Source organism: Apus apus, chromosome 3 (assembly GCF_020740795.1).
Source record: "Apus apus isolate bApuApu2 chromosome 3, bApuApu2.pri.cur, whole genome shotgun sequence".
Classification (NCBI taxonomy): domain Eukaryota; kingdom Metazoa; phylum Chordata; class Aves; order Apodiformes; family Apodidae; genus Apus; species Apus apus.
Window position 1 is genome coordinate 55,786,003 of NC_067284.1, and position 25,254 is coordinate 55,811,256.

A 25,254-nucleotide genomic window follows, 5' to 3' on the forward strand; every position below is an offset into this window, starting at 1 on the left:
CAACAGCATTAAACTAGGGTGACTCAAAAGCCATTGCTTAACATTGCTGGGGGTTGCCTTCCCTCTGCCTCATTGCAGTTTACAGCATCAATGGTACAATTACCCCATGCAACAGTGCTTTTAGAGAGGGGTAGCTTTTCCTTTTTTTGTTTTGTTTTGTTTTCCTCTGTACTGCAGAAGCAAGCTGACTCCACAATAAACCTGTAGACTAAAACTCTTCTAGTGATACTTTTCTTTTTCAGTCTTTCCACTCAGTGTTACAAGAAAGGGGGTAAGCTGGGACTGCATCTGTGTATTTACTGAGGGGTAGAGGAGGAGGGTTGCCAGGGGGCAGGTTTTGGTCAGCATTAGAAGGGAGGTGGCTCTTACAAAGGAGGCTGGAGAAGGAATCAGTCTTCAGCTGCTGCTGGAAGTGAAGGTGGCTCTTCATACCTCACAGGGAGGCTTTTATTCATTCATGGTAGCACTGCCACTGCATTTTGTATTTGTCACTTGTATTTAATGTGGGTTTCATCCTTGTGTTAGAGACTGCTGTCTCAAAGGCACTTGTCACTGTGGAGGGCTTGCCTTGTGATACTGGGGAGTGCAGCAGCTAGACTCCAGCTCTGCCTCTGCTGTTCACTTGGCAGGTGAAGGTTACTCTTTACTCTTAAAGGTTAATAGAAGTGGGGAGATGGAGTTGTTGCATGGACTGGCACTGGCTGAGCATATCTGCTGAAGGGAGCAAGCAATAAAACCACTGTGTCTGGTTAGCACATGTGCAATTCCTGGGAAGTCAGCCTGTTCTGGCACTAGTGTATAGAAACCCTCCTAAATCAACAAATGATGCTGCAGCCCAGGTGGCAAGACATGAGGGATGTGCTCACACTGCAGTATCCATTGTCATATTTTGATTGTATCTATTGGTTTGTGCTTTGTTTCCTTCCCAGACTTGCCCATCCTATCACCAAGGCAAGGCACCAGGATGTTTCACAAGTCCTCCCTCCAGCAGGGTGGATGCTGCTCATAATCACCTGCTACATCGACTCACTTCCTCACTTCAGGATAGCTCAGGTGGAATTTAGCATGTACTTGGGGGAAGAGTCATACCAGACCCTGCTTAAGCCCTAGTTTCCATCTCAAACAGCTCTCCCTGATGGTTAACATACCACTTTGGAAGTGTGTGGAAGTCTGAGTTGAAAAATGGAATCACTTCCTGTTTCACTCTGCAATCAACCTGACTAGAAGCAGTATTTGCTTACCTTTACTGGCATGGCTGCCAGGCATGCACAGAAGCAATGCCATATCTAACAGTTCTGCTTCACACAGAAGTCATGGCTGACAACACACTCCGTGTGCCTCTGCAGTGCTTTAATACCTCACCCTAGTGTTCCTTGGGCTTGACAGCTCTTCACTGAACCTCAGAAAAAAACCTGCAAGTGTCCAGGTACACAGTTATGGGGGTCTGGTACTACTGTTGACCACAGTTAAGCCACAGGAATCATCCAGTCTTGTGCAGTTCATTGTTCCTGCAGAGACCATTCTACTGCACTAGTGTGTTGGTCTTGGTACTCATGTCTTTCCCACACAAGGGTGTCTTGCTGTGAAACTGCTGCTACATTCAAGTATGTTCTTTTAAAAATTGAACTAGTCGCCTCCTGCCCGTTGTTCCTCAGCCTGAAGGCTATTTCTAGGCAGGGCTGGTGGAAGAGAAGGTGTTTACTCTGGTTTTACTACTGCAGATTGCAGCAAAGTGATTTCACTTAAGGCACTTGCTATTACTTGCAATTGTTAGTACATCGAGCAGCTCAGCTGTAGCAATGCTCAGCATTGCAATCAAGCAATGTGAAAGAGAAGTAATAATTCATTATTACTGTGGCATTTTGCCGCACACTTTTGTAGTAGTCCATTCCCCAGAGCGAGTGTTTTGCTGAAAGTTTCCAGAAGTAGGACTTTTCAGATGTGCAAGGCCACAGGAGGATTACCACCACCACAGAAGGTTAATGGTGAACAGTACTGTCTACCAAAGGATTCATTTTTAATGCACTACAGCAGCCCACCTCATCTGTTCTGCTTTTTCACAGAACAGGGAGCACTGGAAAAGCTGAGCTTTTGAGGAAACATCCACACTCTCCTGCAGATTTACAGTAACCAGAACAGCCTGTACCAATCCAACAGGTTACTCCAACTGATCTGCCAGCAGATGCTCTCTAAATATAAATTTCAGAACACCTTGACAAAAACCAAAAGGCACTCACCTTCCTAAGGGCTTTGGGTTGAATTGTGAGCAAATCAGTCCCTGGTCAGCCAGGCCTGACTACCTCATTTAATTCTTTGCCAAACTGTAGAAGTGTGAGTATAAACCAGTTTGGGAGCAGCTTATGATGTTGTATGCTGTCTCCAGACAACTATTACAAGAATCAGCGAGGTTTTGTGATCAGAAAAAATTACTGCTAGTGTACAGCCTCATGAAAAAACATTTTGCTTTCTTTGTTGGAGGTTTCTGTTCATCCTGGGAGCTTGGCCATTTTCCCATTACTCTGAGTGTGCTGTAAGCCACCTTACTGTCAATAAGCAAGCTCTCTGAAGACAATGGGGGGGGGAAACAACCCCCTAAAAACACAAGACAAACCCTCTCTCTCCGCCCCCCCCCCCCAACCTGTCAACGATACAGTCGCCAACTTGATCTTCCAGAGATCAGTGCCTTACTTTGGGAGAATAAATGTATCAAGACACTGATGTTTATGTGGCCTGTTCTCAGGCAGTAGCAAACAGTGAGTCTTTATAGAAAGCTATTGTAAAGTTACTGTGTAGTCACAAGCTTTACAATCATAGCGATGATCCGAGATCCACGGGGGCACATGCATAAATCCATACTGGGATTCTTGATTTTATCCTGCAGCAGCTGGTCTAGTTCACAGCGTAGCTCCTTCACCAGCTCAGCCACCTAACACGCAGGGTAAAACACAGAAGTGAGTTAAAGGCTCACAAACCACACCTCCTGCATTCTAACACGCACAGCACTCTAGCATTCCCAGGATTATCCCTCCCTTACCTGGTGAGAGGCAGCGACAAACTGGATCCATCCATCGTCAAGAGAAATGACACACTCTCCCTTCTGCAGCTGCATGTGGACCTGGCCACCTCCAAGCAGCACCAGGGGGTAGACCGACACCATGCTGCAGTCTCGAATGAACACACGGCTAGTCTTGATTTTCTCATGATACACCAGGTAGGGGCTCTCAAAGTGCCTAGTCTGGAACATACACAACATCCTTGCTGAAGTGACGCATTTCCTACCTGCTTGGGCAACTTGGGGGCCTGCCTGCCTCTTTTGTGGCGGCAAAGAACAGCAGAGGTGCATAAAATGCACCTGTGTCACTTAACAGCCTTTCTGTGACCCACAAGAATGCACATGCTTTGCAAGAAAAAAGAATCCTGACCTGATAATTCACAGAGGAAGGGTGAATGTGAACATAACCATCATTTTTGGTAACAAACTTGAGCTCTTCTGCTTTTGGTTGCATTTTGACTGCTCCTGTACTGGTCTTCTGGTATTTGCCCTCTGGCTTTTTCACCTGTATGGGAAGATAAAAAGTTATAAAAGTCTGCTGTACCACAAAAACTCTTTAACCTATGTTTTAATTTTATCAAAACCAGAAATTTCCAAGTAATAACGTCAAGTCACTAGAGACAGATACTACACTCCAGGTACTGTCTAACCTTGACTGTTCATTTGTAACCTCAAACTTCTAAAAAGCTGTAAGTAAAGTAGCTTCTTAAGAACATTTGCTGGTGGCTTCTGTGACACTAAGATCAGCCTGTGGGAACTGCAGCAGTCTCAAGCAATACAAACGAGTTAAGCTGCCTGGCTCTAACACTGTAAGCACCAAGCTTTTGGCAAGCTAAGCCAGGCTCCAGTCTGCCACAGTCAATCCAGACCAAAAAGCAGGCTGTGTGGATATGCCAGATAGCAGCAGGGAAAAATTAAAATAAAAGCATTCTTTTACCTGGACAACATTGGGATACAGTGCAGCACACAACATAGCTGAGATCAGTTTGATGTTCTCTGCATTCGAATTTGCCTGTGAAATTAATGCATAGATTAGGTATTCTACAGGTAATTCTATAAAGGTATAGCCATGCTGGAATGACTGAATTCTGGAAACTGGTTTACTTTTGTAGCTGTTCTGCTGTGCTTTATAGGGGAGAACCAGTTCCTAAGGTCTCAGGCTAGCCCTGGGCTGCATTCCCCCCACTATCAATGGAGTAAATTGACCCCCAACTACCTTGATGCAGTTAGTGCCAAACCTAATTGATCCCTAATGCCTGGCTACAAAGGGAAAGCTTGAACCCAAGAGAAAACAAGCAGAAGTTGTCTCCATGCCCAGTGAGACTCTTAAAACTACTAAAACGTTTATCAGCTCATCACATAGCCCTAGGACATCTCTGGTTCTGGCGGTACTGCTTTCTGAGGTTTGTGCACTATGCTGAAATACTTCACTGCCTGCTCTGTAATGCAGTTTGGTTCCATAAATAAGGTTGGCACTAATCCAAGCATTCAGGTCAGATCCATGTCTTTCCACCACTTCCTGACTTCCTAACATGTCAAGTCAGGGGTGTTTTCATTGCCTCAAAGAAGCAGGTTTCAGCTCACTTCCATGTGCGGGCTTGCTCTTCCTGAACACATAAGGCCTCATGCAATTGAGGCTAGTGCTGGCATATAGAATGTAGAGGGAGGGAGAACAGGGTAGGTAGGAGGTGACTGTTGCCAGTGTGAGATTACAAAGCCAGGCCGTGGCAAGAAGCCCACCAGTCTAGAGCCCACCTGGCACACAGGTCAAATGAAAAATTGCAGCATCATTCTGGTGCACTGAAATGCTGTGAATTACCTCTTCTCCTGTGGCATCCAACACGCCATCGCCTCCTTGGGACCACTTCTTTTCAATGTCCCTGGCTCTTAATCCATCCTTCACAAACCCAATATCAGAAAGCAGCTCTGTGAATTGCCGTTTCAGACTGGCAATTTCCTACCAACAGAGAAAGGGCTGTGATGGGTACCACACAAAGCAAGAAATCTCTTCATCAGTTGCTCACTTTCAGCACTAGGACTTGGCTGTTGTCTCGGCCAGTCCCTGTGCAAGGCCACAAAAACTGACTTACCTGAAGAACTCTTCCTGACAGAAAATTCTCCTTGCAGTAGTTGTAGCTTGCTTGGGAGCCCTCTTTGATACTTAAACGCCATCCCTAATTGAGAGCATGACAGGAAACCTTTAATAAAATATTTCAGTTTGAATGACAAGCACATCACAAACCTCTGAGAGAGGCTACTGCATTTTAGCTCACCTTATAGGCCTGGAGAAGAGCCAGATAGTCGCTGTTTCCTATTGCAAACTCCAACTTCTTTTTGTTTGCTTCTTCCCTTTTATCCCATGGTGACACCTAGACAGGCACTAACAGATTAAGCATGTTCTTCCCCTGACAACTTAGAAAAGCCATTGTGAGAGCTGCATGGCACATAATCTTTGCTATTTTCAAAGCAGCTCACCAGTAAGAATGCAAATTTTCTCCATGGATAACAGACAATATGAGGCTTTCAAAAATGCCTTCTCACCAGCAGAGCACCTAAGCCCATTATCTAATCATAAGAGATCCATTGGCAAATTCATGATTGACCAGCTCATTTTGGGCAGACCTCTGCAGCTGCAGAGTGCAAAGATCCATCTGACAAGTCTTACCACATTAATGGAGCTGAAGCTCAAATGAGAATGCTTATAATAAAGAAGAGCACAGCAAGTCTAAAATCTGCTTTGGTCTGAGAGAGAGAAGGTGATAGTAATTCAGGACATTCAAAAAGCTGAAATCAAGTTCTTATCAGCAGATAGAAACTTGCAGTACTTGAAATCAAAATAGGTATATGGACAACAATATGCAATTAAATAACTAGAGCAGTATTTTTCCAATTCTTTCACAACTATCCTCAATACAGACTGTCTAGCAATAGTAATCAAAACTTCAAGAAAGTCTGACTTTTTGTGCAAGTTTGTACATTGCAGTAAAAGCTTAAGAACAGTAAGAGCACCTGTAAGTAAAGCAGCTGGTTCAAAAAGCTGAACTGAAAGTGACACCACAAACCGAAATCCAAAATGAACCCTGCATTCACAGCTCAGACATGTTAACTTCATCCTTATCACTGTTTTGTAATTATTTCTAATTGCTTCTTATATTACCATTCTTGATTCAATTTTTACACCAAATTTGGTCCAAAAGGACTGGCTGTACTTCTTAGTTCAAATTAAAATGAATATCCACTCTGTTTCTGCTGTTCACTCAGAATATAAATAACATACTTGCTGCTGCACGTTTTTTTTATAACTGGGCTTTTAAAATGATCACTCATTAATGTGTCAATAATGTAGGCTAAAAAGGAGAATTAAAATACTCCCGTGTAGTATGCTGCAAGCTACCAACAGTGTTTTGCTGCTGCATGGAAACACCCTGTTTTCAAGGAGGGATACATGGTTAAGAATACTTACAAAAGGTGACTTAAAGGCCAGACTGGCTGCTATAGTTAGTGCAGGATCCAGACAGCGAAAGATGGTGCCAAACAGCATTAGCTTGCCAATCCTGACATCAACAGGCAGAGAAGCCAAGTGATATCCCAGAGGGGTGAGCTCTTCATCTGCAGTTAATGCTCCCAAGTCTTGAAGTCGCAGCTTTGATGCCCGCAAAGACTCAGTTCTAGGAGGCTCAATGAGCCGTGATAAGACAAAGTGAAGGCTCTGTGCAGAAAACATCTCCAGCATCTTAATCCTTAAGAAGGGACGAAAAAGGAAGGCAGGATGGCAGGAAGGGAGAAAGGGAGGAAAGAAGGGAAAGAACATTAGTTCCATACACAGGATAAAAAAGCAAGCTTTTATAAAATCAAAACAAAACAAAACCACAACAGAAAACATGTTTTGAAGAATACTCTTGTTAGAAGAGGGCCTGTAACACACACTTTGTCAAGAAGCAGTGTAGGAAGTGGGGGGAAGTGTACTTCATCCCACCTCAGAGTCCATATGAACCGATTCCTATTTAGCTTAAAATACAGTTTCTACTGTAAAAAAAAAAAAAGTTTTGTTTCCTTTTTGTACAAAGGGCTGCACAATGTGCAGCAGGGATAAGGGGGCCTCTTCATTCAGTACTTGCCTGATGGCAGTACTTGATTCAGGTTGTGGCTTTACTGCATTATGCTGCTCAGAAACACCACAGGAGCGTTTAGAGCGTAAAGGAACAAACATCTCGATCTGGAGTACAGGAATGAAACTGTCTTCTCTAGTTATCTAAGAGATGCTTTTTCCTGGGATCAGGTGCGAGCTAAGGAATGGAAAGACAGGCAGAACTGTTGGAGGGCTGGGGGAGGGTGGGCTTGGGATGCAGAGCAATGTGGTAGTAAAAACAAAGCAGCCAGCCAGCAGAGCCTTAGATCTCCAGAGGAATTTCCTTGGTTTCACTGTGTGAGAAAATACTGAGGAAACTACCTGATCCTCCAGGTGCTCCCTGCAATGCAGGAAGGACATTCTGGCTAATTCAGGCAATACAGAAACAACAGCTCACCTTAGACAAAGCTGCTCCAAGGGTACTCTTTGTATTTCTGGTAACTGCTGTTTTATAAGATGATTGTTATAGTGATGGCTACTGAAAAGATGAAAGCAGACACCTGAGGCTACACGGCCTGCTCGCCCTTTCCTTTGCAGAGCATTGGCCTTGGACACAAATGTATCTTCCAGACTTTCCATTCCTTTGCTTGGGTCATATCTACAGGAGAACAAGAAAGAGTCATAGTCAGTGCAGAGTGAACAGGCTGGAGGTCAAACAGCCAGATGCTGCCAACTTCCGTATTCCCACCCCTGCAGATGGATCTGAGTCTTGACTAGCTTCCTCCACCTTGCAGCAGCTTTCTGCAGATAAAGTCCCTTCAAGTTTTTCCCAGCATTTTGGAAAGCTAAAGTATGTAGCTCAAGGCACAGAGCAGTTTCCCAGATCACAAAGAATGAATCCCAGTACCTTTTCTCTTTCATTTTTCCAGAATCAATCACATAGATCACATCATCAATAGTGACAGATGTTTCTGCAATATTTGTAGAGATGATTATTTTGATAACTCCTGCGGGAGGCCTGAGGAACACAGACTGCTGTTCTTCACTAGACAGTGAAGAATGAAGCGGATAAACAACACACCTAGAAGAACAATATGACAGCATACTCAGTGCATCTCCAGCCTCTTCCCTGTTGGGAACAATCTGCCTGTACACACTTTTGCCCCAATAGTAATAGACATTGCCCACAGCCACTCAAAACAATATAAACTGCTCTGCTATATCATCTTATTCACTTGGGAGAAGAGACCAGCCCCCATCTCATTACAACCTTCTTTCAGGCAGTTGCAATGAGCAATAAGGTCTCCCCTCAGTCTCCTTTTCTCCAGGGTAAACAACCCCAGTCCCCTCAGATGCTCCTCACTAGACTTGTTCTCTAGACTCTTCATCTTCACCAGTTTGCTGGTCTTCTTTGGATGCATTCACAGAATCTTAGGGGTTGGAAGGGACCTCCAAAGATCATCTAGTCCAACCCTCCTGCCAGAGCAGGATCACCTAGAGCACGTCACACAGGAACGTGTCCAGGCGGGTTTTGAATGTCTCCAGTGAAGGAGACTCCACAACCTCTCTGTGCAGCCTGTTCCAATGCTCTGTCACTCTCACAGTAAAGAAGTTTTTTCTGATGTTTATGTGGAACCTCCTATGCTCCAGTTTGCACCCATTGCCCCTTGTCCTATCACTGGACATCACTGCAAAAAGCCTGGCTCCATTGTCCTAACACTTGCCCTTTACATATTTGTAAACATTGATGAGGTCACCCCTCAGTCTCCTCTTCTCCAAGCTAAAGAGACCCAGCTCCCTCAGCCTTTCCTCATGAGGGAGATGTTCCACTCCCTTCATCATCTTTGTGGCATGCCAGCACCTCGATGTCTTTCTTGTAGTGAGAGGCCACATTATTCAAGGTGCAGCCTCACCAGTGCCAAGTACAAAGGAACAATCACTTCCCTAGTCCTGCCCACCACACTATTGTTCATACATGTTCTAAGAGAAGGTGGAGAAGTTTACAGAAGGGACAGGCCTCAGAATAGAGTTGAGCAGAAATTCTGCCTCTTTTGAAGAGTCTAGAATCTGACATTTATAATGCCAGACTGGAAGAAATCACTCCAGCTGTCCTTGCCATGGACATCTGTGTAAAAACTCTCTAGTCAAGGAGATCAAGTTACATCTCCATGTAACAATCTAAGGCCAAATGCAACCACAACTGAATGCATCTCAGGAAATATTCTGAAACAGAGCAAGGGCTGAGGTGGAGTTTTCAACAGTCTACTGGGTCATGAAGAGCACAAAATGGAAAACATCACTAGGGTCTGCAAGAACAACACCTAACCTTCCTGAGTTGAGGAGAAGAAAAAATATAAACCATGAGAAGAGCAAGCCATTAATATAGTAGAAAAGGAATTACCCTGCCTGCAGTCAAGACCTTCATATCACAAGCTGTCTCAAACATTTAATAACCTTTATCCCTGGATAAGGGCAGGCTTTGTCCAGGAAGCTCTTCTTTATTTATGGGTAAAGACTGATATTTTGGAGCTTTTCTGCCTTACCTCTTGCTATGCCTGTTATTAAAAAGAGCATTAGACTGGAGCTGCTCATAAAGCATCTTGATTTCTGCTAGACCAGGCAAAAATATCAACACAGCACCTATACAGATGTAGATTAAAAAAAAAATAATATTAAAAAAACATTCAACAGAAGGGACAACATGATATTTTATCAATGTGCAGAAGGCTCAAGTCAAAACTCCATCTCTGTTTTGCAATTATTGTACAAAACCCACACAGGATGCAACAGTCCCCCCTCACCAAAGACTTTCCAAAGTAGACAATTCTCTCACCTTCCCCATCCCATGTATATCAGGGACTGTGTCACTCAGCTAGAACTTTTTTTCTTTCCTCAAAAATAGTAACTACAGAAACTCTGCATGCAAAACATTAGCTTTGGGCTGTCAGTTAAGTGCACAGCCTCCATGAATCTACTTTTGTTTATCTCTCAAGGACAACAAAATTACCTGGGGGGTATGAATGTCTGCCAGCAACTATCCACTCTAGCAAGGCTTCAATTAATTCCAGATTAACTTTGTCCAAGTCCATGACTGACATAGTTTTCAACACTGCCTTGTCAACCCCTTGGGAAAAGGAAATAAAAACACAGAATAAGTCCATCTCTTGTAAAAAAAACATCTGCTGGATGCACTGACCCAGTGGGGCTGCACACCCAACTACACCTTGGTTTACAAAGCATCTGGCTTAGACCAGACAGATGTAGCTGTGCAAGTAACTCAATGCTTCACATTTCCCCTTCCATGCTTTCCTCTGTTTCACCTCTTTCCTTCCTTTCCAGTGCCATACTAGGGGCTCAGATCTGCCCCATGCATGACCTAGACCAGGTTCCATCTACTAGCAGAAAAACACGCACACCTACTAGTGGTGAGGAGCTGAAAACATATGGCCACTTACCTCCATGACTACCTTCTCAAGCTCAATGCAAAAAGACATCTGGATTCCCTTACTCTTCCAGGATCGTAATTGTTTAGCTGGAATCTGAAGCTATTAAGTAATGGATCTCACTACGTACCACTGGGGAGCGCACCAAAACAGTGTGAAGGGAGGAACTCTTCAAGACTAAGCACAAGAATGATTTTGATGATGACAGAGTGGGAAGTTCATAGGAAGGTCTGCCTCTCTTTTTCAGCCATTCACAGAGTGAATTCTGAATTCTCAAGGAGGGTTTGTCATGTTGAAGTGACCTCAGCATGCCCACCCTTGAAGTGGGCAGATACATGCTGTGCTTTAAGTAAAGCTGATACAGCAACAAGAGATACAGAGAAGAAAGTGGAAATAACAAGGCATCTGAAAAGGGAAGGAAGCACAATAGTAGCTGAAAACTGTCCATTTTCGGATGCTAATCTGTTTTCAACCAAGATGTTTGTTCCGATCTCATCTAGAAGCAGTGACCTGCTTGACTTCATTAGTACAAAACTCTGAATTTTATACATGCATTCAACATACAATATGATTTGCTAACATACCATGTTGGCTGGCAAATGTTATATGCCAGTTTATTAGATTTAAGAAAGAGCTGACCTTTATATCGTGCAAGGAGCTGCTTCAGGGTTAATTTTTGGTCTGGGTCTGAATCTCTGACAACTGTGTCAGTGCCTTCCAAAATGCCAGCACGTCTCAGGTCCTCCTCTACTTCTTCAAATGCAGTTCTTTTGTGTCTTCCATTCTGTTTGTTTTCTTGCTTTGTCTTGCGCCTGTAGGGACTACTGTCCTCTAAAACATACCTGAACAGCAGCAGAACATTTAGCAGCGTGGAAAGAAGCCTACAGAAACAGTCCCTTTCTAATAATTAGCTACACAGATAGGGTATCAAAATTATTTACATATAAATCTGAGAGGAACTTTGTATTAAGTGGGGTTGCAAAACCGTAGGCAGCATCAAGGTCAAGCTGCCTTTCCATACTGGGATGGCTAACATCTTTTAAAAGCTATGATGCTAAAGACTAGGAGTGCCAACTTGACAGCTAAGTGGACAGCTCAGAGCAACAAGCTGTGACTCTCTATGAATGATAACAGGAATCTGGTACTGAGGCTGCAAGGTAGGGCTTACAAAAATGAACTGTTTGGTGTCCTTCCTTTTTACACCTTCAGTGCTCAAATCTACCTTCAGATTTCTTTTGTTTGCCAATGTCTAACCACCAATGAAACAGGTAAAGCACAAGCACTGACAAACTCTTCACGGTATCTAATGCAGAAAGGCTTGTTTTGGCATGAAATCCTGCAGCTGACTGCAGTATAAGAAGTTATGGTTTCAAGTCAGAGCTTTAGTAGAACTCCAAGACTGCAGGTGATGGGGAAGCTTTGAGAGGACTCAGTTTTCACATTTATGCACAGAACCACTGTAGCCTCAAGGTCAGTAGTGCAGCCTCAAAGGCCAAATACATCTGAGAATGTTTGGCAATTTCATACCTTGTCATTGCAATCACATCTTCCAGAAAAAACTGATCCACGGGAAATGTTCGACCTAAAAGAAAACATAAGAATAAATCTAAATGCCACACAACACGCAGAAAAGAGGAAAAAGACAGGAGATGGTTATTATGTCACACACTGACTTCACAGCTGTCATCTATACTGCACTCTTCAACACAGTTTCTGTCTAGGACAAACAGTGGATGTTTTCCAAGTATGGTTTGGTAATATGCACTTACACAGTCAGAGAAGGGCCGTACACTTATGGGAACATATCCACAAGGCTACATGTTTCTGCCATTCTCCAAGTAATAACTTAGCAATTTAGAAGGCACATTTGGCTAAATGCACCCACATCCAGCTGGATTCTCTCACTGCTTCTTTTTCACAAGGATACAGAAGAGTCTTCAGCTGTGGTGAAACTACCTCAGGAAGCTATGTCATACAGACCGTGTCATTTTTGGTTTTTGGGGAAGAAAATCCTGCTGGTATACAGACAGCACAAAAAAAGGCTGTTTTTCTCTCCTACATCTCACTAGTCTTTCCTGTTAAGAATCCTAGTTCTTGTATAAATCCTCATCTTGCCACTTTTCAAATTAGCCCCTTGCACTTGAATTGACAAACACTTTGCTAGGGATAATTACTGATAAGAACCCCCTAAAACAATGAATGTAACAAGAAAATAAAAATTAATAGTTCTCACCTGGTATGTTAATAATTGGACAGGAGTGAAAATATTGAGAAAAAAGCTCTGCATTCAAGGTGGCACTCATGAGTATGATGCGCAGATCTGGCCTCTGAACCATTACATCCTTCAAAACCAGCAGCAAGAAGTCACTGAAGAAAACAAGCAAAAAGACATTTGAATTTCCTCAGTGTTAAATTTTAGAGTTCTTTTTTTTTCTCCCCATTCTGTCCACCTTCCTGGTGTTTTCAAAGCACAGCTATACCAACACAGAAGCACAAACACCTCAGAATGCCTGGAGGCTAATAATGCAGTAAATCAATAGAAGGCTATCTGCTAACTTTTTTGTTTTCTCTTACTAGTGTCAGGATGACTTGGCAAATTCATTTAAGCAACAAAATGCTTTGGCTACCTATGAAATAAATTACATTAACATAAACATTAACAAGAACATTAGAAAACAATTCATATTAGCAGATGAGTCCTTTTTGCTCCTGTTCCTTACTGGAAGAGTTATTCAAACTTGCCCGCTCTTCCCAGCTCACCCTGCATATTTGTAGCTCTTGTGGTATGCCTAGAAGACTGGCTTGAAGTGATTTTAGATGAGAAGGAAGAAGAATCTTTGAGAGCTACAAGCCCTTTTATGAGGCTAAAATATCATCTTAGATATAGAATAATCTGTCACAGACAAAGCCTTCTGGAAACTCACTGCATTGCAGTGTTTCACACAGAAAACATCAAAGAAAAGGATCCTTGCCACTCTAGTTTACAGAGATATTGACATTATCTTTTGCCTGGCATCAGCAGGTAAGTGGGGTAAAACCACAGGAGGCTGGAGCAGGATAGGATGAGACTGTCCAGAACTAGTAAAATCTATAGACTGGAAAAAAATGTGGCACTTGTCCCTTGCAAGTCTCTGCTACCTGCACCAGGAGAAACAATTCCCAGAAGGGCATAGGAAAATCTAGAGTATTTGGTAAAAGCTGAAATAAGGAAAGAATAAGAACCAAACAACTGTCATTAAAAAGTTACTTAACCCTCTAGCTACATCCAAAACCTCTTTTCAACACCACTGCAATGTGATGGCAGATGGGAGGCACAGATATTTAAGAGAGATGTGCTTTCTTTGCAAGCTGCTGCAACCCAACTTCCTACTACCCAAAGACAAGACCCCAAAATCAGGCTCCTTCCACCATCCCACGTTACTGCCACAGGACCATCAACTCTGACTTCAGTTACTTGCACCTTAGTCACCTTTATCCTTCTGATTAGGTTTCTTCATTTTGCTTATGGGATAGGAGATTATTTACCTTTCTTCTGTTCTTTCATGAACTTCATCAACAATAACATGTGTGATTCCCTGCAAAGCCATATCTCCTTCCAGTCTTCTCAACAGCACACCAGTAGTGCAGTACAAGAGCCTGGTAGCTGAGGACTTGAATGGTAAGACAAAGCATTCAGTTGATTTTGTGCAACTTAACATTGTGCAAACAGAACATGTGTTGCTGTAAAGCATTCAGTTTCAGCTGAGTGCCAGGTTTGACAGAAAGGGAACAGGCAATCCCTGCTGGAGATAGGCTGAATGATTTTTCTTTCTTTATTAAAACTTAAGACCATCTGCTTCTTACCACAGGGCATTGCTAAATGTAAGGGGTAAAGAAAAATCTGAGCTGTTTTTCCTGTGGAAGTTGATTTCTGATAAACAACTCAGATCTCTGTCCCTAGGAAGATTTACTGAATTTCTTTAACATAGCTCTTGGAAAAAGCAATCAACTGCAACATAAACAAAATTTCACTTCCAAGACAGCAATTTGAATTCAAACTCCCCTTTCTGGCTGACTGAAGATCTATCCTTGAATCTCCACTTGGGAAACAAATGGAAATGGAGACTAGTCAGCAGCCTTCCAGATGACAGAAGTTCTATACAGTATACTCTCAGACCCCTTCTTGCTTCTCAACAGAAAGCAAAACAACAATACAAGATGTAGTACTGCACTCTTAGTCTGTAAAGTGGACTGTGCATCCTGAGATGAAATAAAATTTAGAACATATTTCATAATATAATATAAAACACAGGTGATCCGGGCTTGCTTATCCCACTATATGGCAGATAAACGGCCAAGATGCTGTATGCTAGAGAAGCACTAAGCACATTTTAATAGAACTAAACAAAAACCAACAAGCAAAGTGTATGCACCTTTACACTTTCTAGACGGATCTGATATCCAACAGTGAGTCCAATCCTTTCTGTTCTTTCTTTGGCTACACGTTCAGCCACAGAAATGGCAGAGATCCTGCGAGGCTGGGTGCAGATGATGTTTGCAACTCCGCTTGGAGATCCTTGCAATGAGGCATCCAAAATAAATTGAGGAATCTGAGTGGTTTTCCCACATCTGAAGGACAAAATCAGGGATTAATTAAAAAAATCCCACAAAACAAACACCTTCCATCCACATAAAACAAGATGACTGCATTCCACTTGAAATGTGCTTTGTTTGGTTAGTGTTCTCATCACGTGAAGTTCACCTAGGATTGCTGTCACTAGTCACAGATGGACCACAACCTTAACCTTTTCAGGACATGGATACATATTTCATAGTCTTCTATGTATACTTTGATACGTGAAGTCTGTATATGCAATCACAGTCTTACCCTGTCATGCCACTCACAACAAGAACTTGGTGGCTCCTCAGCAAATCAAGAATGGTTTCTCTCTCTTGCCACGCAGGGAGCTTCTGTCTTTCGTACAACATGGACTGGAAGTGCCTAGAAGACTGATGCACAAAACCAGACAGCATGGCAGTAAGAACACCACTGGAGTGGAACAGAACCATCTGAAATAGCAGCCTGTGGCTTAAGTATTTCTCTAAAGCATAAAAACAGATATTCAGTTCTGTGTTATACCTTTTTCAGACGAAATTGCGTGCAGATTTTAACATTTTCGTTATACAGAGACTTTGCCTGCACATCATACTTTTTGGAAAGCTTTTTCTTAAAGTTCACATAACTCTCATTCTCCACGACAACTTGTTCAGGCTCATCTTCCTCCTCTCCTGCCTCCTCCTCTTCTTCCTGAGGCTCTGACACTGTTGAGGCTTGAGAGAAAATATGTACAATTTAGGTATTCTTGTTACTAAGGAACAGGACCTCATCAGCACTGTAGAAAAGAGAAACATGTTCCAGGAGCATTCTTATCAAAGAATTTTGTTAGGCTGGAGCTGAGGGTCTGCAGGACTGTCTTCAATATGCATTTAGTTCAACACCAGCAACCCTCCCCATACCTCATCAAACAAACCACAACTTCTCCAGCTCCAACCCACCTGTCACTACACCTGCACCAGCTGTGCTCTGCAACACCATAGTCTCTGACTGGCCATCCAGTGAACCAGACTCAGAACTGCTTTGCCTTCCTGAAAGCTGTTCATGTGTGTGTGTCTCAGCTCCCCTCTCCAGTTCACCACACAACCACTTAAATTAAAACTACACTGTAACACCAAGTGTTAAGCCACTGCCAAGTACTTTTCAACCAAGGCTGAAAATGGACCAGGTACTTTGGTGCCTACTGCTTAAGTAGTAAGAGAGTAAGCCAGTCCTTAAAAGTTCTAAGGCTTCATTTATCTGAACATAGTATTTTATAACGTAAGGAAGATTACTTGGAATCTCTGATTTCAGCTTCTGGAATAAAGCAGTTTTTCTGTGGAGCTGTTAAAAAAAACCTGAATAATTGGTTATACTGTAACAAAAAAAATAGGCTGTCACTATTTAGGTGCTCTAAAACATGATGCAGTTGTTCTTGAAAACTCTCTTGAACAAAGTTTGCCTTAAATAAAACAGTTTGGGAATGGAGAACTTGAAGGTCATCTATGCCACAGAGTTGCTGTTACCCTGCCATACTGACAGTCCCAATGCTCCCCCTGTGAAATCAACCTAGTTGCACTTGCATGCAAAAAAACAGGGATGATACCTTGAACAACATTCTTACAACCTTTACTTAGCCTTAAATCCAACTTTACAAAACTTATTTTGAGGAAGGGTTGGTAATTTTAAGTAATTAAAAAAAAAAACCAAACAACAGATGTTTCTGACTTGATTAGTAGCAGATGTAACACAGATTTCAAACAAGCTTCTCTGTTCCCTTCCAATCATACTTCTCTGGTCAGTTCTGGTGAGCTCACACGGTATCTCAATGGCTTGTTATTGACTGGGGGGGAATAGCTATTGTTCACTTTGCCAACCCAAACTCATTAGCTCTGTGCTCCTTTAACACAATCCTTGTCAGCAGAAAACCCCTCTGCTGCAGCTTTATTATGGAAGGGACTTTGTGAGGCACAGACAGATTATGGATCTGGCTCACCATACCTCAAGAAACAGATTTGGAACAGATGCCTGAGTTGGGCTCTCTGCCTTCGCTCTCTCTTTTTTTTTTTTAATCTTTTTGACTGTTTTTAACCCAGAAATCATAGAGGCAAATGTGGTGTACCTTCAGACACTCGACTTGAGCTAGATGCACTCTTTGTCTGTAGCTTTACAGATGGTGTTGCCAGAAGGGACACAGGAGGAACACTGTACTTGTGATGAGTATTTTTAAGTAACTCCCTTATTTCAGATTCATCTTCTAAGCAAGTCACTAAGGTGTACACCACTGGTTCATTAGATTCCGCAGCTGTTAAGGCCTTTCCAAAGAGTAATTCAGCAATGTGTAAACGACAAGCAAGAGGTAGATTCTCGTCAGTGGAATAAAATGCCACAAGAGGTGCTTGGAGTGGATACTTGTTTTCTTCAGGAAATCTTACTTCAAGTTCATATACAGGACGATCACTGTTAAGTCTCAGATGAGCATCATCTACAGAGTTCCTGTCTGGTTTTATTGGGTGGTTTGGAGGGAATTCATGTTTGAATCTGCATTTTGAACCAAATCTGCAGCCTCCTTGGAGATGAAATTTACATATTTCCTTTGAAGTCTGCTTAGCTGCTTCCCTAGTACAACTGTCCTTTTGTTTAGATTTGCTGAGCCCGTTTGCCAGGTACTGCAATTCCAAACTGAAAGTCCAAACGCGGTTTTGAATTCTTTCTACAAATTTTTCTCCATAGATTGCCCGGAGGGCAAAAGCCTCTTCTTGTCTCTGTTCCAAATATTCTTCTTGAGTGGCTTCAGCAGCTGTTGCAGAAACCTGCATCTTCTCTCCGTATCTTTCAGCAAAACACTGCAACAGCAAATACTCCAACGATGCCCCAATGTTACCATTGCAGGATCTCAGTACTGCCCGACAACGCTCACTGTCAAAACCATACCTGCAAAACAGAGACTTGTATGAAGCAAAATAACCACAGATCTGCTTGATTAGGCTTCCAGTAAGCGAGCACGTATGGCATAAGATACTATTACTACCATATGGGGGGGAAAAAACCCCACACCAAAATATGTATGCTATATTAAATGACAATGACAGGCAGTAATTTGGTGTAATTAAGTTTATGTGACAACTATCTCATGCCTCAGAACGTAGCACATAATAGTTGAAGGATTAGATTTCCCTGTTGAATTATACAAATACAACTCTTTTGAAAAAGTTTAATCCTTTCACATATAAAACACTCTTAAATGAAGGAGAAATAATTAATAAATGCTCACAATTGAGCAAAATGGATGAACACTTACAAGGTTTTGAAACATTAGCTACCTGGAAAAAAAAATATATATAAGAGCAATGCTCCCTGAGCTTTCCCAGATCTGTTTCATTGTCTTGGAGAAAGAACTGAAAACTTCACTAAAAAAGGCCGGGGTGATTTATTTTTGTAAAACAATTATTTTAAACCCACCTAGTTGAGGATCAAATTATAGGAGACACAAATTCATCAGTTCTGTACATAGAACTTCCTTGAAGTCAAGAGGAAGTCCAAGCACTGATAGCTTACAAAATGAATACTAGTGATTTAACTCTTCAGGATACAAATTATTCACTGAAAAGCATCACCTGGAGAGTTTGTGCACAGCAAATGAAGACACTTCACTTTCCACAATTCTCTGCTCAGCAGACAACCCTGGTATTACGTCAGAAACTTCTCGATCTGTTGACCAGCACTGTTCATCATCAAGGTAATCAGGACCATCCTCATCTTCATCAGAACCAGCTACTCTGATAAAAAGATTTATCAGATTAAAATGAAACAAAATTATATTGCTGAGCAGATGCAAAACTCTGCTTCTGCAGTTTTAAATCCTCCATTTAAATGGAGGATTTTGCTACCCGCTTCCCAGAGTTGATATTGTAGAAGAACAAGGCAGACTCAAAACCACAGGATTTGAGATAAAATTAAAAGTTAAGGGAAAAAAAAAGAATATTGTTTTCATTTCTAACAGTGTGCCTGTTAAAGTGTGTTCATCTAGCAGAGCTAGAAGTCGTGACCCATTTAAACTAACTCTGATTCAGGACCCAGCTCCTGTGCTTGAAGCTCTTGAAGAAGTTCCTTCACTCTTCTCTGATTCTCTGATGTCATGTGTATGGTTTGCAGAGGCATTCTCGCTTCAGGTCTCTGTTTTGCTTGCCCTCCTCTTCTAGCAGAGGCATTTGATCTAAAAATTGAAATAGAACATAACAAGGATTTATTTGTTTGGCTCAAACGATCCTGACTGAATTGGGATGTGTTAGGACCCAACCCTGTAATTCGAAACAAGAAAACCAAAATAAGACAAGTCCATGACTTAAGGATTATTCAGTTGGGTTCATTCTTCCATGACCAGGATGTGTGCCTCTATCTGCACACACACACACGCATATATTTATTTTATTCTGTGTCAAATCCAAAGTTTAATAAAGGCTTTGCTAAGTATAGCTGTTCCCAGGCTGCAGTACAACCACATATTTCTAAGCTAGAGTTGTCAGAATACATCACGGTGGTCAAGGATACTAAATTCATCCTAAATTGCATGTTTATCATGGCCCAGCTTCTGCTTTGTAATACCCAACAATTAACATCCTCTGTTTATTAGTGATTTTTGATTAAAGGCATTCTGATATTACTTTATGACCGAAGAAGAAAAACAGAGGTTCTAATATTTTGTTAAATCTTCACTCTTCTCTATATTCAAAGATGTCCAAAACTGAGGCCCAAAACATTCCAAATATCTCTGTCAAACAACCCCCCCAGATTAAGGGAAAGACCTGGATTCCAGCCTTGGTTCCTCAAAGAGACAAAAATCATCTCCATCATCCCAAATTTTGGTTGCACACTTCCTATTTCCACCAAGCTGAGACTTGGTTGAACGGCCACTGCTGCTTCCTCCTCTTCCACTGCCTCCTCTCCCTCTTCCTCCTCCTCCTCCTCCTCTTCCTCTTCCTCCTCCTCTGTTGGGCTTTCCTCTTCTTCTCCCTGCTGAACTCATGTTTTCTAGCTGAGGAAGGGAAAAAAATAGCCCTTTGTTATTAAGATAATTGATCACATTGCAGATGTCCAGGCACATCACATGATTCGTTTATCCATATGACAAGAGAAGATATTCTCTCAAACTGTAATTACCTGCATGTTTTTGAAGGCACTTGAAGCAAAGTACATTTTTCTAGAACACTGCTAAACAAGTTATTTGGCTTTAGAAAATAAAAGTAATATTCCTCACAGCCTCCTCAACCAGAAACTACAGGATCTCTGGCAAAAGGGTGAGCCTACCAGCAGTGCTGCCTAGTCTGGGAACTCCAGTTCTGCCACTGATGGAATTTTCTTGGATATGGGAGCCCAAAGGGCAAACCTCCAAGGGAACTTTCACAACAGAAAGCAGCCTGTGTCCTGCCACTTTTCAACTTTGGAGTTTGCAGGCCTGACAATAAAAGGTCAAAGGGGAGCTGAAGCCAAAGATACAATTTGTTTTCACATTAACCTGCTCCTGCCTGACCCATCTCCTTTTGCAAGGAGCTGTCCAGACTGCTGAGCACTATGGAGTCTGGGCAGAGGAGTTGGAAAACAAGCCCTCCTCTCCTGCTCACAGCAAGTTCTTACCAACAAGGAAGAGCTGGTAGATAACGTGAAGCTCAAGGGCAGCCTTGGCTGCAGTGACCAAAAAATGGTGGAATTCAAGATCCTTAGGGCAACAAGGAGGGTGTGCAGCAAGCTTGCTACCCTGGACTTCAGAAGAGCACATTTTGGCCTCTTCAGGGACCTGCTTTGTAGGGAACCATGGGATAAAGCCCTGGAGGGGAGAGGAGTCAAATACTGAGAGGAGATGAGCTGGTCAACATTCAGTGATCACCTCCTCCAAGCCCAGGAGCAGTACATCCCAACAAAGAGGAAGGTAGACAAGGATGCCAGGAGGCTGATATGGACAAACAAGTGGCTCCTGGACACACTTACATGTAAAACGGGAGTTTACAGAGGGTGGAAGCAAGGACACTGTGTTGGGTTGGTGTGATAGCAGGGGAGGGGCCCCTGGATGCCTCCTGTGAGAAGCTGCTGAAAACTTCCTCAGAAGAGAGCAACCCCAGAGCAGAGATACCAAAGTCGGTGACTAAGGAGGGGGAGGAGGTGCCTGAGCAGAGGTTCCCCTGCAGCTTGTGGTGAAACAGCAGGCTGTCCCCCTGCAACCAACGGAGGAGCGTGGTGGAGCAGATGTGGACCTGCAGCCACAGGAGACCTTGCACCAGGGGACGTGACTGCACCTGAAGCAGGCTGTGACTCTGTGGGAAGCCCACACTGGAGCAGTCTGTTCCTGAGAGACTGCACCTTGTGGGAGGGACATATGTCAGAGGGGTTCATGAAGGACCTTCTCCCATGGGAGGGACTCCACACTGGAGTAAGGGAAGACTGTGAGGAAAACCAGGTTCGAAGGGGGAAAGGTATAAAATCAGACCCACTACAGATGAGTCTAGCGGTGAAGTGATGCGAGTGAAATCAATAGCCCAGCCCAAGGGCATCTACACCAATGCGCACAGCATGGGCCACAAAGAGCCTACCAGGGAGGTGCCTTGTTAGACCTGCTGTTCACTAACAGAGAAGGAGTGATGGGAGATGTGGTGGTCAGAGGCCGTCTTCGGCTTAGGAACCGTGAAATGGTAAACTTCTTGATTCTTAATTAAGGAGGAGGGTGACCAAAACCTCCACCATGGGCTTCCAGAGGGCAGACTTTGGCCTTTTTAGGACATTGGTTGAGAGTCAGTCCCCTGGGAGACAGTCCTGGAGGACAAAGTGGTCCAGGAAGGCTGGGCCCTCTTCAAGAAGCAAGTCTTAAAGGTGCAAGAGCAAGCTGTCCCCATGTATCATAAAATGAACGGGCAGGGAAGATGACCAGCCTGGTTGAAAAGGGAGGTTTTCTGGGACTCAGGAAAAAAAGGAGAGTTTACCACCTTTGGAGCAAATGGCTGGCAACTCAGGAAGAGTACAAGGATCCTGTGAGGTCATGCAGAGAGAAAATTAGGAAGGCAAAAGCGCAGCTGGAACTTAATCTGGCCACTATCATAAGGGACAGTAACCTGTGACCATTACTTGTGAGTGAACCCTCCCTGTCCTTGTCTTGACACACGGGCTTTTAATCTGATTTTCTCCTCCCCATCCCACAGTGGCGGGGGGGAGGTGTGACACATGGCTTTGTTACTGGCTGGGCCTCAACCACAGCAGACAGGTGGCCTGTAAGGAGTACAGAGAAGTTGTCTGAGCAGCCAGGGATCAGGTTAGGAAAGCTAAAGCTCAGACAGAAATAAGTCTGGCCAGGGAAATAAGAAAAGCTTCTAGAGGTGCATCAGTGATAAAAGGAAGACTAGGGAAAATGTGGGCCCCCTCCAGAAGGAAACAGGAGAGCTGGTCATGTGGGATATGGAGAAGGCTGAGGTACTCAATGACCATTTGCATCAATCTTTGCAGTCAAGGGTTCTGGTCACACTACCCAAGTTGCAGAAGGCAAAGGCAGGGACTGGAAAAAGGAAGATCTGCACACTGTAGGAGAAGAGCAGGTTTAAGATCATCTAAAGAACCTGAAGGTACACAAGCCCATGAAACCTGATGAGCTCCATCCATGGCTCCTGAGGGAATTGGTGGATGAAGCTGCAAAGCTGCTTTCCATTATTTTTGAGAAGCCATGGCAGTCTGGTGAAATTCCCACTGACTGGAAAAGGGGAAACATAACCCCTAATTTCAAAAAGGGAAAACAGGAAGACTCAGGGAACTACAGGCCAGTCAGTCTCACCTCTGTGCCCAGCAAGATCATGGAGCAGATCCTCCTGAAGGCTCTGCTAAGGCTCATGAAAAATGTGGAGGTGGTTGGTGGCAGCAAATGTGGCTTCACCAAAGCCAAATCATGCCTGACAAATTTGGTGGCCTTCTACAATGGACTTAGAGTGTTGGTGGATGAGGGAAGAGCAACTGACATAATCTACCTGGACTTGTGCAAAGCACTTGAAACTGTCCCACAAAACATTCTGATCTCTAAATTGGAAAGATATGGAGTTGACAGATGGACCACTTGGTGCATAAGGAATTGGCTGGATGGTCATACTCCAAGAGTAGTGGTCAACAGCTTGATGTCCAAATGGAAGCCAAGGGTCAGTACCCAGACCAGTACTGTTTAACATATTTGTCAGTGACATAAATAGTGGCATTGAGTGCACCCTCAGAAAGTTTGTTGATGACACCAAGCTCTGTGGTGTGGTTGACAATGCTTAAGGAAAGGAATGCAATCCAGAGGGACCTTGACTGGCTTGAGAGGTGGGCCCGTACCAACCTCATGAAGTTCAGTAAGGCCAAGTGCAAGATCCTGCACTTGGGTCAGGGCAATCCCAAGCACAAATATAGATTGGGTGGAGAACAGATTGAGAGCAGCCCTGAGAAGGGCTTGGGGGTGATGGTGGATGAGAAGCTCAACAGGAGCCACCAGAGTACACAGGAGCCCAGAGAGCAACTGCATCCTGGGCTGCATCAAAAGAAGTGTGGCCAGCAGGGCCAGGGAGGTGATTCTCCCCCTTTATTCTGCTCTTGTGAGACCCCACCTGGAGTGCTGTGTCCAACTCTGGAGCCCCCAGCATAAGAGGGACATGGAACTCATGGAGCAAGTCCAGAAGACAGCTACAAAGATGATTAGACGGCTGGAGCACCTCTCCTGTGAAGACAGGCTGAGACAGTTGGGGTTGTTCTACCTGGAGAAGGGAAGACTCCAGGGAGACCTTGCAGCAGCCTTCCAGTACCTGGAGGGGCTACAGGAAATCTGGGGAGGGGCTTTTTACAAGGGCATGTAGCAAAAAAAACCACAGGGTAATGGCTTTAGACTGGAAGAGGGCAGATTTAGGTTAGACATTAGGAAGAAATTATTTAGAGGGTGGTGAGACACTGGAAGAGGTCACCCAGGGAAGCTGTGGATGCCCCCTCCCTGGAAGTGTTCAAGGGCAGAGTGGATGGGACTTTGAGCAACCTGATCTAGCGACAGGTGTTCCTGCCCATGCAGGGCGGTTAGAACTAGATGATCTTTAAGGTCTTTTCCAACCCAAACCACTCCATGATCTTCACCAGCTCTGCCACAGGCCCACTGGTATTAATCAGTTGTTGTCAGTGAAAGAATGGCTCAACATGCACAGATATAGTGCTCCTGCAAATGGAAAGCTATTGCAGGGACAGGTGAGCAGCACTGAACAGTCCGTCAGGAGCTGAATACCTGGACCTTTGCACTGGCACCTCCAGAGCCAGGACAAGAACCCATGTGGCCGTGCATGAATAGCAGCCCAAATGAGGGCTTGGAGAGTGCCAACAACTCGGGGCTTGGAAAGTGGCCAACTTCCATTTTTGGTGGCAGTTCTCCCCACTGGAGCTTCACCAGGACTGAACAGAGGAGCTGATACCGCTCAGAGCAGCCCGACCTAAGTGGAGGAGGAGGCTAAGAGAGTGAGCACGGCGGCCGGGCACGGGCACGGGCACCGGCAGCCGGGCCTGAGGACGCTGTCACACGGGGTCCCACCCTCCTAGCTCAGCACACAGGCCGGAGCCCCCGGCACCGAGAGCAGCTCCGCTCCCACGGGGCGCTCCCTCACCGGCTCCTCCCGCCCTGCCCCGCGTCCCCCGCCTCCCACACCTCCCACGAGGGTCCGGCCACCAGCACCTCCCACCCGGGGTCCCCAGGCCTCCTCTCCTGGCCCTGCCCCCCCCTCACCGCAGGGTCCCCTTCCCCTCCCCTCCCCTCCCCTCCATCTTCCCGGGACCGCATCTCCCGCTCACTCACCCACCCACCCACCTTCCCTCAGCCTCCTTCACGGCGCCTCCGCGGGGCCGCCACGCCGTCCTGGGAACCGCACCGCCCGCTCCGCACCCCCCCGGGCCGCCCGTGCCTACCCTGCCCCTCCCGGCTCCCGGCTCCCGGCTCCGCTCCGGCCCGGCTCGGCCTCCCCTCCCCCGGAAGCGCCCGCCTTCCTCTTCCGGGCCGCCGGCTTCCTTAGCAACCGCCGGCACTTCCGCCTGGCAACCGCCGGCACTTCCTGCTGGTTCCCGCCGAGTGTCTTCCCACATTCCC

General features: G+C 44.4%; 1 protein-coding gene across 4 annotated transcripts; it reads right to left on the reverse strand.

Moving 5' to 3' along the window:
* Window positions 1-2,688: 2,688 nt before the first annotated feature.
* On the reverse strand, window positions 2,689-25,107 carry DHX57 (DExH-box helicase 57). Of its 4 annotated transcripts, XM_051615399.1 has the most exons (24): window positions 25,077-25,107; window positions 19,943-20,172; window positions 19,201-19,353; window positions 18,755-18,916; window positions 17,260-18,071; window positions 15,684-15,874; window positions 15,432-15,553; window positions 14,977-15,172; window positions 14,090-14,214; window positions 12,798-12,931; window positions 12,092-12,146; window positions 11,204-11,406; window positions 10,129-10,245; window positions 9,665-9,761; window positions 8,029-8,202; window positions 7,579-7,779; window positions 6,516-6,792; window positions 5,326-5,421; window positions 5,143-5,226; window positions 4,872-5,009; window positions 3,990-4,064; window positions 3,423-3,557; window positions 3,035-3,235; window positions 2,689-2,926 (listed from the first exon to the last, which is right to left on the reverse strand). In XM_051615399.1, exons 2-24 carry the CDS (start codon window positions 20,161-20,163, stop codon window positions 2,783-2,785), a joined length of 4,113 nt encoding a protein of 1,370 aa, XP_051471359.1. In that variant the 5' UTR covers window positions 20,164-20,172; window positions 25,077-25,107; the 3' UTR covers window positions 2,689-2,782. The 4 variants fall into 4 exon arrangements, with proteins under 4 accessions (XP_051471359.1, XP_051471361.1, XP_051471360.1 ...); XM_051615401.1 differs by lacking the exon at window positions 19,943-20,172 and having other exon boundaries at window positions 25,077-25,095; XM_051615400.1 differs by lacking the exon at window positions 25,077-25,107 and having other exon boundaries at window positions 19,201-20,034.
* Window positions 25,108-25,254: the final 147 nt, after the last annotated feature.